This window comes from Protopterus annectens, chromosome 1.part2 (assembly GCF_019279795.1).
Source record: "Protopterus annectens isolate FY-2018-M chromosome 1.part2, PAN1.0, whole genome shotgun sequence".
In the NCBI taxonomy this organism is placed as follows: domain Eukaryota; kingdom Metazoa; phylum Chordata; order Ceratodontiformes; family Protopteridae; genus Protopterus; species Protopterus annectens.
Window position 1 is genome coordinate 568,875,255 of NC_056727.1, and position 13,892 is coordinate 568,889,146.

Here is a 13,892-nt window from a genome sequence, read left to right on the forward strand (position 1 = left end):
CTAGCTGTTTTACCAGCAAGGGGAAAGTTTTCAAATTAGTTTCTTGGACATTTTGTATTTTTGGACCTAATAGAATTGGAACCTGTACAGATAGATGTATAGAGTTATATTGGGCTAGCCACTATTCTAGTAGAGCTTTTGACCTCCTCCTCCTTGGAAGTGATTGATTTTTTTGAATATAAATAGTTTTGATAAGTAGTACTTGACATCAGGCAGCTCTGTATATATTAAACTCTTTATAGTTGTTCTAGAAATGGTTGAATCATTAACTATGTTGTTTTTTTTTCATCATTATGTTTCTTAGGTTAGGAAATGAAATCTTACAGATGGGGTGTGTCCCAAGTTCCTGGAGAACTGCCCATATCTCAGTCAGCTTGAAACCTGGTAACGACCCCCTTTCCACAATCTTATACCAACTAATCTCACTCCTCAATGCTGGCTATACATTTGACCCACTGGATATTGGGTGGTTGCTTCAAATTATTCATGTGGCTTAGTCTGACTTTATTCATGGTTACCATACTTTTGGCAATGTGGTAAGACACTTGGCTGCTAGAATACATAAGAAGAAATAAAACCCATTATTTGTGTTGAGTTTTGACTCAGAAAAGGCCTTTCATCAAATAGAATGGTACCACCTATTACATATATTAAAAGAATTTGGATTCCCAGACAATTTTTGTGAGACTACTTGAAACAATCTCTCATGGTGCAGGGGCAAAGGTTAAGATAGGCGAGTGGCTCACAGAATTTCTGGATTAGCAGAGGCACCCTTCAAGGTTGTCTGTTATCCCCAATTTTATTTGCTTTCTGTTTTGAGCCCCCAGCTTTAAGACTTCAGTCACTGGGGCATATGGGGCATAGTTGTGATGGACAAGTCTGTATTGCCTGTTTATATACTGATGATCTGTTGATCTACTTAGGAGACATGGAGAGATACTTGCCACAAATTATATAAAATCATTTGCAAGAAAACTGCAGCCCTTGTGGTGAATTATATTCCTTCTGAGTCTCTCCGAGTGGAATTTTCATATTCTGGTATCACATTAAGATTAAATACTTAGGGGTTAATCTGTTGACCAATTAACCACCATAGCACAAACAGCTTATTATTTACTCACACTGTCCTCCACTAAACTCTTCAAGAAATGGGAGATGATAAAACTTAATCTTGAACAGCATATCTTAGCAGTTCAGATGTTCATATCGCCACAAGTCCTATATATTTCACAAGTTAGATTAGCTCCCTAAAGACACCTTTACTGTTCTGATTAGGAAAGTGTGAAATTTCATTTAGGTGGAGGGCTCCAAGAGTTATATGGGATGAGCTGACTCTTCCTAAATCAAAGGTAGGACTGGGGGCCCTGATTTGAATTTATACTTGCTGCAATTTTTAAGTATACTTTCTGCCTAATTAATACTCAGTATTCAGTGACATGGAAATCCTTTATGTTGTCTGCATTAGGAGGGACAGAATGATTTTTTAATAATATCTACAAACAGCAGGTGAGATCTTACTCTACTCCCCTCTAAGCATGCAGATTACCAGTGCAGTGAGATGTGCAGTCAGCCTGGAGGAACAACCTGGATTCTATTTTGAGGGCATCTTTCTGAGGGTTGCAAGATCTCAGACTCATTCGATGGTTAAGAAACAATTAGACTCGCTCTTTTATTGGGAACAGCTGGTGGAAGGATCAGAGATCAAGAGCTGGCCAACACTGGCAGTCACATATGATTCATCCCATGGAGTTCTGGGTTTTCACAGGTGCCTTCTAGAGAAATGTAACTTAAAAAGTTTTCGGGGATAGACAACACATCTCAGGTAGAGAATCAGGATTGCTTCCTAGAGGCTAGAAACACTTCTTCTCTTCAAAAGCATTTGATAAGTTTCATATACAGTAACTTAATATCAGGGCATAATCATCAGGTTGTTAAACTTAGACATGTGTGGGAAAGAGAACTGTAGAATACTTCACAGATTAACTCTGGTATTCTATTTTGTTAACCTCGCAGTTTACTACTGTTTCCTGAAGATACGGATTTTTTGTCTGGTAATGTCAACATAAGCATTTTTATATGCCCTCCTTGCTTCACCATATTTTCCCATAGGGCTTGCCCAGTTGGAGGTGTGGAACATCTAATTTGAAAGACTGATCACATATTGTTGTTGAATGTCAGACATTTGTTCCAGTTTTTATCTAAGCAATCCTGGGCTGGTTCATCATTGACTGTGCAGTAGCCTGGTAAGAGAAGTTTTATTTTGTTTTATATTTTATTTTTACCACTTTTTTCACCATTTTTAGGAAGAAGGGGATAGCTTGTAGACAAGACTTATTTTGATTTATACATTATTTTCTCTGTGTTTTTCACTGTTTGTTGTTAGAAAGGGATAGGTTTAAGACAGGTAAACTCTAACCATCTCAAGGGGCTTAATCAGCTGTAAATTCATGCAAACTGCAGAGCTTATCTAAGCAATCCTGTGTTGGTTTGTGATTGACTATGCAGTTGCCTGGTAGAAAAGGTTTGCTTTGATTTATATTTTGTTGTTTTACCTTTTAATTTTTACTGCTTGTTGTTAGAAAGGGATAGGTTTAAGACAGGCAAACTCTAGCCATCCAAAGGGGTCTAGTCAGCTATAAATTTTAAGCAGACTGCAGAGAAGACAATCCAGTGCTTATCTGAAACAATCCTGTGTTGATTTGCAATTTATTGATCTTTAATGTTAAAAAGAGGTGCAACTGCAAGTAATAGTGAGCAGAAGCTATTTCACGCATTTGCACGGGATGTAAAGGAATTCCAGTTTTTGCATGACTGTCACAACTGGTACAGTCAGAGCAAGGACTTTATTCTACTTAATTTAATATTTAGTTGTATATTGTTGTGTGATTTGTCTCGCAGAAGTTGATTTCAAATTTGTTTGAACTCTGTGGTAACTGATTTTGGTTATCCTTTTCTTTTAGAACTCTTTATTCATTTATAGCTAAGAATAGATTCCTTAAATGAGTATGTCATTAATGATTAGCTAAAGCACAAGTATTTTGTTCCATGTACTAAATGTTATATGTAAAGGTAACACCAGATAACACTGGTGACCTGTGCTCCTCATGTCAAAAGTTGGATGATTTGCTTACCATTATCAGTAGTAAATCTAGACTTACTGATGACAATTGCACTTGTGCAATTGGTACGGCTTAGAGAACGGTTACATATATTAATGACTGGACTGATTAGATAAACAATGTTAGGCAAACCACTAATAGAACACATTTAGGAAAGGAAGTGTCTATTGTCAGCAAAGATCACTCAACCCCTTTTGAACAAGATAATACCACTGACAGCTTTGGAATTCTGGCTACAAGTATTTAATAATCTGTAGATTCAGAGCATATAGAAGGAAATAAAAAAGAAAGAGAGGAAGATGTTCACAACAAATAACAAGGAAGAAAAAGACACTGATTCATGGCTGTAAAAGAAAGAGAATATGTAGTAAAAAGGACACTGTTTTGTTATATAACAGACAGATTACAGGGAATGATAACATTTTTTTCTACCAGAAAACCTTTACAATACAGAAAAAGGCATAATGTTTTCCAAAATAGAATTTAGAAAAAAGACGCAAGGGACAGGTGTAAAGGAAGAAATCAAAACTGAATATGGAAGGATTGAAGGACATTACTGTAAGAAAATAGAGGAGAAAGAAATTGAAAACATGGCTGAAGTTGTGGATGTACAAAGCAAGATGGATGAGAATTATACGTCTGCAAATGTAATAAGCAGTGAAAACAGTGGGATTCATAAGACCAATGGTGATGAAGATCATTCCTTTGTAACAACTGATAGAATAGATATTACTGAATTAGAAGTTGATTCTTCAGTTTTGGTCAGAATAGATATTCTTGTAATTAAAGATTCAATTAATAGAGGAACTGATAATTACATTTGTGAAGAAGATAATGAAGATTGAATAATGTTATGCTTGCCAGGGGCAAAAACAGAGGATGTGAAAGTAGCCTTAGAATGCCTTCATGTAAAGAAGTACGGATCTGTTTTTATTCATGCCGTTACAAATTATCTCATCCACAAGGGCTCCCTGAATGTTAGTAGGGAGCCTACAGAACTCTTAGATAGCATAACTTGTGCAGGTGTTAGGACGTATTTTTCACAAATCACTTATAGAAAGGAGAGTCGGGTTACCCTGAATTAAAAGATTTTTTGGGGGGTAAATACCTACATGAAAAAATGTCTTGTTTTAAAAAAAGGAAATGTGTAGTGCTTCCAAGCCTAATTTTGGGAACACATGTTTAGACAGGATGGTGTGCACTGGTCAGATCAAGGAAGATCATTTTTTTCAGCAAATATTTTGCAATACTTGACAAGCACAAGGCAGGATTTTTGCAAGGTCTAAAATTTAACAGTTCACAGATAGCTATGTCTCTGATGGCTGTTAATGCTAGGAGCATTAATAATAATTTTTTTTATTGGAAAATTTGCCATGTTCCCACAAGATTGATGTTATTGTTTGTGAAACATGGTTAAAGAACAATGACTGGAAACCACTTCTGGCAGAGTATAAATGTTTTTACTGTAACATACATTCTAACAAAAAATCAGGTGGAGGTGTTATGATAGGGATTAAAGATTATAAGGTCTGTGATTATTACATGTTTAATGATAACCCCAGTCCTGTAGATTGTGTAACTGTGACAATAACGACAACACTGGAACAGATAACAATTGTTGAAGTGTATAGACCACCAAAGTCAAATGTTGATGACCTAGAGGAATTCATACATTTCTAGCATTTAACAAAGGAGGGAAGAATAACAGTGGCTGGGGACTTACATTTACCAGAAACAGATTGGAATAATATTGATTCAACAACATTAATAAGGAAATTATTTACAACGTATGCTCAGGAACAACAATAGCTTCAGATTGTAAAAAAGCCTACCAGGGAATGGAACATTCTTATCACCGAAGATAAACATAACTGGGCAAACCTGTCCCTTGTGCATTCTGCAAATAATCCTCAATTCTAATGTTAGGGCAAATTGACAACAATGTATTTGGGTTTACTACAGTAAGGAATGACAAACAATCTGGCATTTAAGAAAACATTTAGCCGACTTCTCTATCTGCAAATGAAGACAGATTGAGGATAGTTTAATACAGACACAGTAGTATATATGTGAGTTAACTTCAGTAATGAAAACCCTGAATGTTCTGGCTATAAGGAACTATAGACACCCTCCTTGACCTCAGATTAAACACTTTGTGTGACAGTATAATTTCACTAAAATGGTAAATGGAGGCTTTATAAAGTACATTTTCATGTGATTAGTTAAGTAAATCTGCAAACTAAGATATAGCAATTTAATTTACATTAACACTGGAAAAAATATGCATGACTATGCACTTGTCTTAGAATATGTTGTAAATAGCGTTATATTATTAGTACAAGTTATTATTCTCTGTTCTGAAATTAAAGTGAGGTGTTTACATCTTTGATTAACTGAATCCAAATTTGTCCTTATGCGCTGCCAGTCTGTACTTAAATAATAAAACCCCCACAAACTAAGCCACAAATGTAATTCCTTACAGCACTGTAAGTACAAGCTTGGCTGTAAGGCAGTCTTGTAGTATGTTGCAGATTACTCACTCTTACTGTTATATATTGTTTTAATACTCATGCAGTGCTCTAACTTAAAAGTACATATTAGAAATGTTTTGCTAACTTTGGTTGCCATTGTCCCACCTTCCTGAAAGTAGTTCTTGGCCACTTACTCTCAGACTGCGTAAATAAACACAGCCCAAGGGGGTAAACCCCACAAAAAGCCACTAACATAGCTGTCATGCTCAGACTCCAAGAAAAATCTAGCAATAATCAAGGACACCTTTAAAAATACTACTATTATTAAATTGAGAAGTTGATAAAGTAACGGAACATGAATTAACATGCATTTTCTGACGTAAAATTATATATTAAGTATAATCCACCTCCTTTTCTCCTAAAACTGTCAATGTTAGGAGGAACAGAGCAAAACTTTTAGCCAAAAATCAGGGGCAGTTGAGAGTTATGGCCACTAATGAGGATCTAAGCTATAAGTGACTGATAGCATCCAAGCAAGACACTTGTTAATACAGTTTGCCCGAGTGTCACACAATTAAGATCAATTAAAAAGGGTTTGGACACAGCCAAAGCAACTCATGTATAGATGTTTGTAGCAGTAATGGAACCACAAGTCAGTCTTTAAGGACTGAAAAGAAGATGTGTGGTATAAAAATCACCAGAAGGAAGTAGGCATATATATGTACTGGTATATGGAAGAGATGGAGTGATTAGAAGTAAGAGAGGAAAGAGAAATGTATAATGGAAAGGCAGGGAGAGAGCTGGGATGCTGGTAAGGGAGAATAGTTGGGAAATGGTGTTTGTGGATATGTTGGACCACAAACACCATGTGAACCTCCAAACTGTAACATACTGGGCTTCTCTAACAGCTGTCCCTAGCTGAAGTTAAACAACTTCTATTATAGTGCTTTACCACAACATATGGCAAAGGGGGGACTTTAACTGATCAGTTATATTTAAGTAATTGTACAGGCTGTGTATGCTACCTTTTCTCAGCTTGCTTCATACTTTGCAAAGTATGGCATAGCAAAACCAGGAAGCAAAATGTTTCTTGTCTTTGATGACAGATTTGTGCTTCTAGTTTTAGTGGAAAAGTATTGTATATTGGTTGTAACTTGTAGGCATCATGGTTCTCAAAGTACACTTTACAAATGTAGTAAATTAATCAAAAAAATTGTTTATAAAAGTGTGGGAAAATATTATCACGTTTGAATTTAACATTACATGCTGAAAAAATGGAAACAGTTAAGTGACTGATGTAAGGATATTTTGTTAGTAGTGCAGCTTTACCCTACCATTTTTATTTACACAAAATTACTTTTGTCATGGAAGAATCTTGATCAACTAATGTATAAATGTTTCCCTAAAATTAACAATATGGTAGGATGGGGAGGAAATGTGTCTTGTCAATTAATGATGGGGAGGAAATGTGCCTTGACAACTGATCAGGTACTTCAAATGCATATCTAAAAAAAAATGTAAGACACAACTTCTAAAACGTATATTCAGAAGTCTTTGATAGTCCTAAACTCTGGCATGCTCCATACTCTTCTGGTAGGCTCTGCAACTCTTTCCACATCTTCTGAAATTGTTTTAATGCTGTTATTAAATGGATAAATCCTTGCCCGAGATTTGAATGTTGTTAAGGAAAGACTCATTGTCCGTTTTGTGGCCCACTGCCTGGTCAGCTTTTTTGTTTCTTCTTCTGCCTGCATCTTCTCTGTGGTGTCTTGCAGGACAGATCGGAATAGCCTTGAGACTTCCTGAGCTTCGGGTTCATATTCTGATACAAGTTGTCGAAACCTTCAAGGAAGAGAGAAAATTACCTTTTATACCAAATTTAGTTAATAAATTCATTAGCAAGTACAATAGGACAGTGCTACTAGGATGTTATGCTGAACATCACCTAGCTGTTCAATTTTCTAACTCAGCTGGCTACTGCATTTTCAAACACAGTGGTGATTTGCAAGAATTTTTTTTATTACATTTCTAAGAACTTCCTAGATGTAACTTTTATTTACTTTTTTCTGAATGAGAAAGTGTGATGTATTTCAAACAGTTTTGAGGGAATGACCAGGTAGAATTTTAAGCAGGTAAGTGGTGAGTCTGTCTTTAACAGCTATCTTCTGTTCTAAAGTTATATTATTGAAGAGCTGTAATGATTTCATTTTATAATATATTGTCCAGATTTGTATCCAGAAATTCATAAGCAGTATGTGTCAGAAGTACTCTGACAACAGTTTGAAAGATGGCAGCTATGACATTTGGAAAGTGACACACAAATTATGGCTATGCTACAAATAGACATAATAAGCAACACTGAGAATCTGAGTCAGTTTAGTCATAAAATACAAGCCAAATTCATACATAATTGGCTTTCCAAATGTCTTTGTGCTACTTTTGCAACATAATCTTTTTATGTATTATATTGTGGAAAGTGGTAGTCATCTCCTAAACACAAGGCATTGCATGTAAGGTGCAAAATTACATTTCAGGCACAGACTGCTGTCAATACTTCCAAAATAACAGTACTCACTCTGATAAACTGCAGTAACATATGTCATGCTCTAAGTCTAGGACAGACATACACACCATACCTCTCAACCTCTTAGAGCAAAAAATCTGGACAAAGCCACAAATAATGGGGAGACAAAGGCCCAAAAATAGGGACACTTTTTAAATATTGCTCTTACAAACTTAAAAAGTTGATATAATAACAGAGTTTGCATTAGCATGAATTTTCTGAAGGATATGAAGTCTGAAACTCAAATATCTGCCGTTATTTTCTGACTTCAGTCCTCAATGATTTTCCATTGATTTGCCAGAAAACCGCAATTTTATGAGAAATAGACCAAAAATATCAGGCAAAAATCTGGGCATTCTGTGAAAATCTGGACAGTTAAGAGGTATGATATGCACACTCACAGTTATTACTCTGCATTAAAAACTCAGCCTAGATTCACAACCTGTTTGCATTTCAGTATTTTTTACAGACATCAGATTTTAACTTTATGAGACTAGTTTAAAAAAAGAGGAGGGTAAACTCTAGCATTTGCTCTGAATGGGCTTAATATATAATTTGCTTCATGCTTGATTCACAAAAAAGTCTCCTCTTGGGATAGAATTGATGTATAATTGTAATTATTATAGTTATTGCTATTTAAAATGTAGGTCACATCATGCTGGGAATGTGGTACTTAAACATGGCAAAGTAATCATTTTTTTGTTGAGCTTTTTCCCCTCATTGCCTGCTAACTGTCAAGCATCCTCCTCGTGATTTTGAACCTATTTGTTCCCCTGAGACTGAACAGTCCCTAGCATGAGGGAGAGAGCTAATCAGAGATGGACATCATGCAGTCAACCGTGGAAGTGGTTTATGACTTCTCCAGCATATAGTATATAGATGCCAGAGATGAAGGCATTTCATAGGCCTTAACCCCACCTCTTGTAGCTGAGATCAAAAAGATCTCAGGTCTTAGTATATATTTTTTTAAGTCTTAGTACTCTTAGCTACTCTGATAGGCTGAAGCTCTGTTCTTCTACTCAGTGTCATACAGAGTCCTGAGGGGTTATCTCTGCTTAACCTTCCATGCTATGAATGACCCTGCAGTCTTTGAACTTCTTCACCTAAACAGAACCAATAGTAACACAAACATCAATACAGGGCTAAGCCAGTGCTACCATATCAGTAACACTAAACGCCATGACAGATACTTAATCCAATGTATGTCCCTGTTTCTGGAATAGGCTGTCCTTAACTATCAAGCAGAGTACTTCCCTAACAACCTTTAAAACCTGCCTGGATGACAGGATGGGTGACTGCAAACTTTCATTTGGAAAATGGGGAACATTGTTAGTCTCCTACAGTATAAGGGCATGTGGCTGAGCTCCTCGGTGGTCTCCTTTGGCCATAAACGTAGTAAAAACCTATGAACATATTAAAATATTCTGATGACTTTAACGGGTTATATATTTTATTTTATATATAATAATCTGTCCAAATATCCATGGCAGGGCTAGCCACCCAGCAGTGTAATCCTTGGCTCTAGATGTTTGTCACTGTTGAAGTGACACCCTGACCCCATGTGCAAAAATGGGTTATGGATGGATGAATCTCTCCAAATATGTTTACTTCATTCAACTCATCTGAGTGTTTTGCACTAAGGCCAGATATCACAAGGAATACTTTTGTTGTGCATTTGTACATTTTATCAATCAGGCTAGAGATTGTCCTGCAAATACTATATAATTGGTCTTCCCCTCTCCCCTTTCCCCTCCTATCCTCCATAAACTCATGGGTTTATTTATTTATTCATGTTTGCTCTTGTCAGGTTATATACGCCCAAACCCTGGTCCTACCACTATTCCTAACACCCCACAAAATATCACCCCCAATTCTAATCAACCATCCATGCCAAAAAAGAAAATCTCCTATTCTATCAATACTCGAAGTATGCTCAACAGAAACTTGGCTTAAACCTCAAAACCAAGATAAAGATATTCTTCCCCCAGGTTATAATATACTTCACCAAGATCTCTTAAAGAAAAAAGGTGGAGGTGTTGCTTTAGTTTACTCAAACTACCTCACTCTCCCCCTTCCTAAAGAACCAATTTCCTCCTTTACACCTGCTGAAATACTAATAGCAAACTTCAAACCCAATGACTTTACTACCATCACAGTAGTAGCCATATACATTCCACCAGGGGAAAACATCCCCTTAATGGAAAGTATACTGTCATATCTCTCTAAATTTCCCTAATGAAACTATCCTTCTTGGGGATGTAAACATTAATTGGCTTAACCTTAATAATCCAAACCCTCCACAACACATAAACCTCCAAGGATTACATAACTAATCTCAAAACCTACCCATACTAATAACTCTCATTCTTCAAGCTCCTTGATAGATTGGATACTTATTTCTAAACCCAGCAAATACCATAACCCTGAAACTCTATCTGATGCCCTGAGCGACCACTCATCTATAAAAGTGCTACAATACATCACCCACCTCCCCAAACCACATCGGCTTATCAAGTGCTGCAAACCTTCAACCTTTAACCCAGACACTTTTAAAACCCTCCTCTCTAGAATTAACCGGAATTTCCTTACTCAGCTCCCACTCAGTGAAGCAGTAAATGCCTTCAACTCAATTTTCCTAAATATTTTAAGTTCTCTAGCCCCACTGAGAAAAGTTCAGTTAAAGGCAAACATTTCACCCTGGCTAACTAAAACCACCTGTACCCTTATAAAATCCAGAGATAGGGCATGGAAAACATGGTTACAAACCAAACTTCCAGCTGACCTCCTAAAGTATAAAGAACTTAGAAATCAGACAAAAAAAAACTTATCAACAAAGACAAAAAAGACTTTTATTATAATCCCCCCAAAACATTAAAATCTGATCCAAAAAATTCTGGAATGCAATAAACCAAATACTACATCCAGGTAACCCATCTTCCCCAAACCCATGTCCTGACAAGTCACCTGAAGAAACTGCCAATATATTCAACACCTACTTTATCGAATCCATTTCCAAACTATTTTACCCCAACCTCTCAAACAACACTTCAAACCTCCCTATACACCTCTCAACCACTATCTCAGTAAACTCCTTCTCCCTCAAACCTGTCTCTACTGACTATCTCAGAACTCTACTCTTAAAGCTCAAACCATGCTCTGTATCAGCAGACAATATTCCTTCTTACTTTCTCCATATTGATGCACACTCCCTTGCTATGCTTGTATCTATACTAATCAATCACTCCATCTCTGAGTCTAAAGTTCTTACTATCTGGAAACAGTTTCACACTTTTCCTATTCATAAAAGAGGTAACGCCACAGAAATATCTAATGTCAGACCTATCGCTATCCTCACCCCTCTCTCCAAAATCCTTGAGAAATGTATACACAATTAAGTTATGCATTATCTCTTACAAGAAAAACTTCTCACTCCAACACAGCATGGCTTCCGTCCCAAGCATAGTACAACCACAGCTCTACTATAATTTCTCAACACCTTAGCCCTGTTTATTCCTTGACCTTTCTAAGGCTTTTGACACTGTCCCACACACTCTGCTACTTAGTAAACGTGTAGTTCTAAACTTCTCCCCTGATACAGTTGCATGGTTCTCTAGCTATCTCTCTGATAGGTTGCAGTCAGTACGATGGGACTCAGCACTATCTACCCCTCTCTCAGTAAGAACTGGTGTACTCCAAGTTTCCATTCTTGGACCTCTACTCTTTAATATCTTCACCAACTCACTCCACTCCTCTTGTCCTCAATCTAACATTGTCCAATACGCAGATGACTCTACAGTCATAACTATTGCTAATTCCCCCTTAGAACTCCTAACAAATACCCAGACATCTTTCAGTAGAGACATGGCTCACTAATAATCAGCTCATCCTCAACCGTAAGAAAACAAAATTACTACTCTTTCTACCTAAATCTGCAAACCACATTCACTCATTCCCTCCAGTAAAACTTTTTGAGTGTGTACCTTTAACTCCTAGTGGGTGTGGCCTGAGCCTTTAAAAATTAAGTTATCACCTTACAATTCAAACAAGTACTCACTGACAGAGGTCAAATATCAATACAATTGTGTTTGCCAATATGCATGCTTCAAGATAAAATATTCTGATACCCTGTATGTAGCATGGTTTTGGAATTATTAATGCAAGTGTGAACAAGTAATGTTTGACGCCTAGAGGAGCAGTAGGAGGTACCTGCAGAAACCCCTGGAGATGTCACTCGAATGTAATGAATTAAACTTTCCTTCTCCATAAGGTCCCTAAACAACACTCCTATAGAAGTCAAAACTAGCACAAAACTCCTTGGCATTACCATTGATGACCAACTAAAATTCGATCTTCACATTAACAATTGTATCAGAAAAAAACACCAAAAGCAACTATACAGGAACAACAAATTTCTAACTACTGAAGCTAGGATTTCTGTTATCCATGCCTACCTTCTACCATGCTTAACCTATTGTTCCCAAATACTCACAAATCTGAACTCCTCCTTGCTTACCAAATTAGAATCAACCTACCACAAAATAGCTAGATTTGCAGCTCAACAAACATGTAAATCTCACCACTGTCTCTCCCTAAAATACCTGAACTGGCCCAAATTACCTCATCTGTTCCTACAATCTCAACTCCATATCATACACTCTATCCTATATCAGCCTGATTTCTGCCCAAGTCTATCTTCTCTCCTCTCTCACTACTCCCCTACCAGACCTCTGAAGCTCAACCCAAGACCTACTAAAAATCCATAAACCCAAATTCAACACAGGGTGCAACTTATATAGCTACCATCCCTCTATTGCATGGAACAAACTCCCACTAGAAATAAGATCCCTGATTCACCCCAAACAATTTAAGCTAGCAACGAAAGACCACTTTAAAAAAACACTGGTCCTGCCATTGTACTCACCCTCCCTGATTATTACCTACCTTTTATAGTACAGTCAAACTATCGTACAAAAACTTACCATTAACTACTTTATCCTATGCTTCCTATGCAACCTCCAAAGCTTCTTCTATACTCTGCTCCCTGAAATTCTTATGTAACCTTTTACGTTTCTGCTACTCTGCATACAAAACCTTATATTTACTCAATTCTTTTTTTAAACCAAAACATACAACTTGTTCTACTTTTTAACATTCTCCTTTTTGTTTATAGTACTGCTTTTATCTGTCAACAATATACATGTATCTAGCTTACATATTTTAAAATTGCTATTTTATTGAAAGGTATCTATATTATTTTTATTGCATTGCATATCTTTGGAGCTTTTCTCCCCAGGCCTATACTGAAAAAGGGCGCTAGCTCAGTTGGACACTCCTGGTCAACAAATGTAAAATAAAATAAAATAAATAAATAAACTGTGAGATCGCCACACCATGGAGGAAACAACATATAGAAGCAGGCTGGTTAACTATTGTGAACTCACCTGATGATGACTTGTCCACAACATGAGGGATGCAGTTTAGCACAGGCATCCTCCATCTCCATCCTCTCACTAGGAGTAATGTCATAGCTGTGCTTTGGATAACTGACTAACCAGCTGTAGTCCACACCAGTCTTTATCCGACGGTACTCATTCTCTCTTTCTCGTTGTCGTTTCTCAGCCTGTTTGATCTGCCAATTGAGTTCCAGCATCAGAGTCTCAGTCATCATATCTGCAGCACTCTTCTGTGGTTGGCGATAGTAAGGCTCATTCCATCGCAACCAAGACGTCAGTGACATGG

At 36.9% G+C, this 13,892-nt stretch overlaps 1 protein-coding gene across 1 annotated transcript; it reads right to left on the minus strand.

Moving 5' to 3' along the window:
* Positions 1-7,134: 7,134 nt before the first annotated feature.
* RD3 (RD3 regulator of GUCY2D) lies at positions 7,135-13,890 on the minus strand. Its single transcript, XM_044060250.1, has 2 exons — positions 13,595-13,890; positions 7,135-7,432 (listed from the first exon to the last, which is right to left on the minus strand). Exons 1-2 carry the CDS (start codon positions 13,888-13,890, stop codon positions 7,135-7,137), a joined length of 594 nt encoding a protein of 197 aa, XP_043916185.1.
* Positions 13,891-13,892: the final 2 nt, after the last annotated feature.

What these genes read in the sequence shown, in the direction of transcription:
- RD3 (XM_044060250.1), bottom strand. Translation starts at nt 13,890, where the DNA reads ATGTCACTGACGTCTTGGTTGCGATGGAATGAGCCTTACTATCGCCAA. An exon ending in TGTGGACAAGTCATCATCAG is followed by an intron (nt 7,433 to 13,594) that starts GTGAGTTCACAA and finishes TCTTCCTTGAAG; the next exon opens with GTTTCGACAACTTGTATCAG.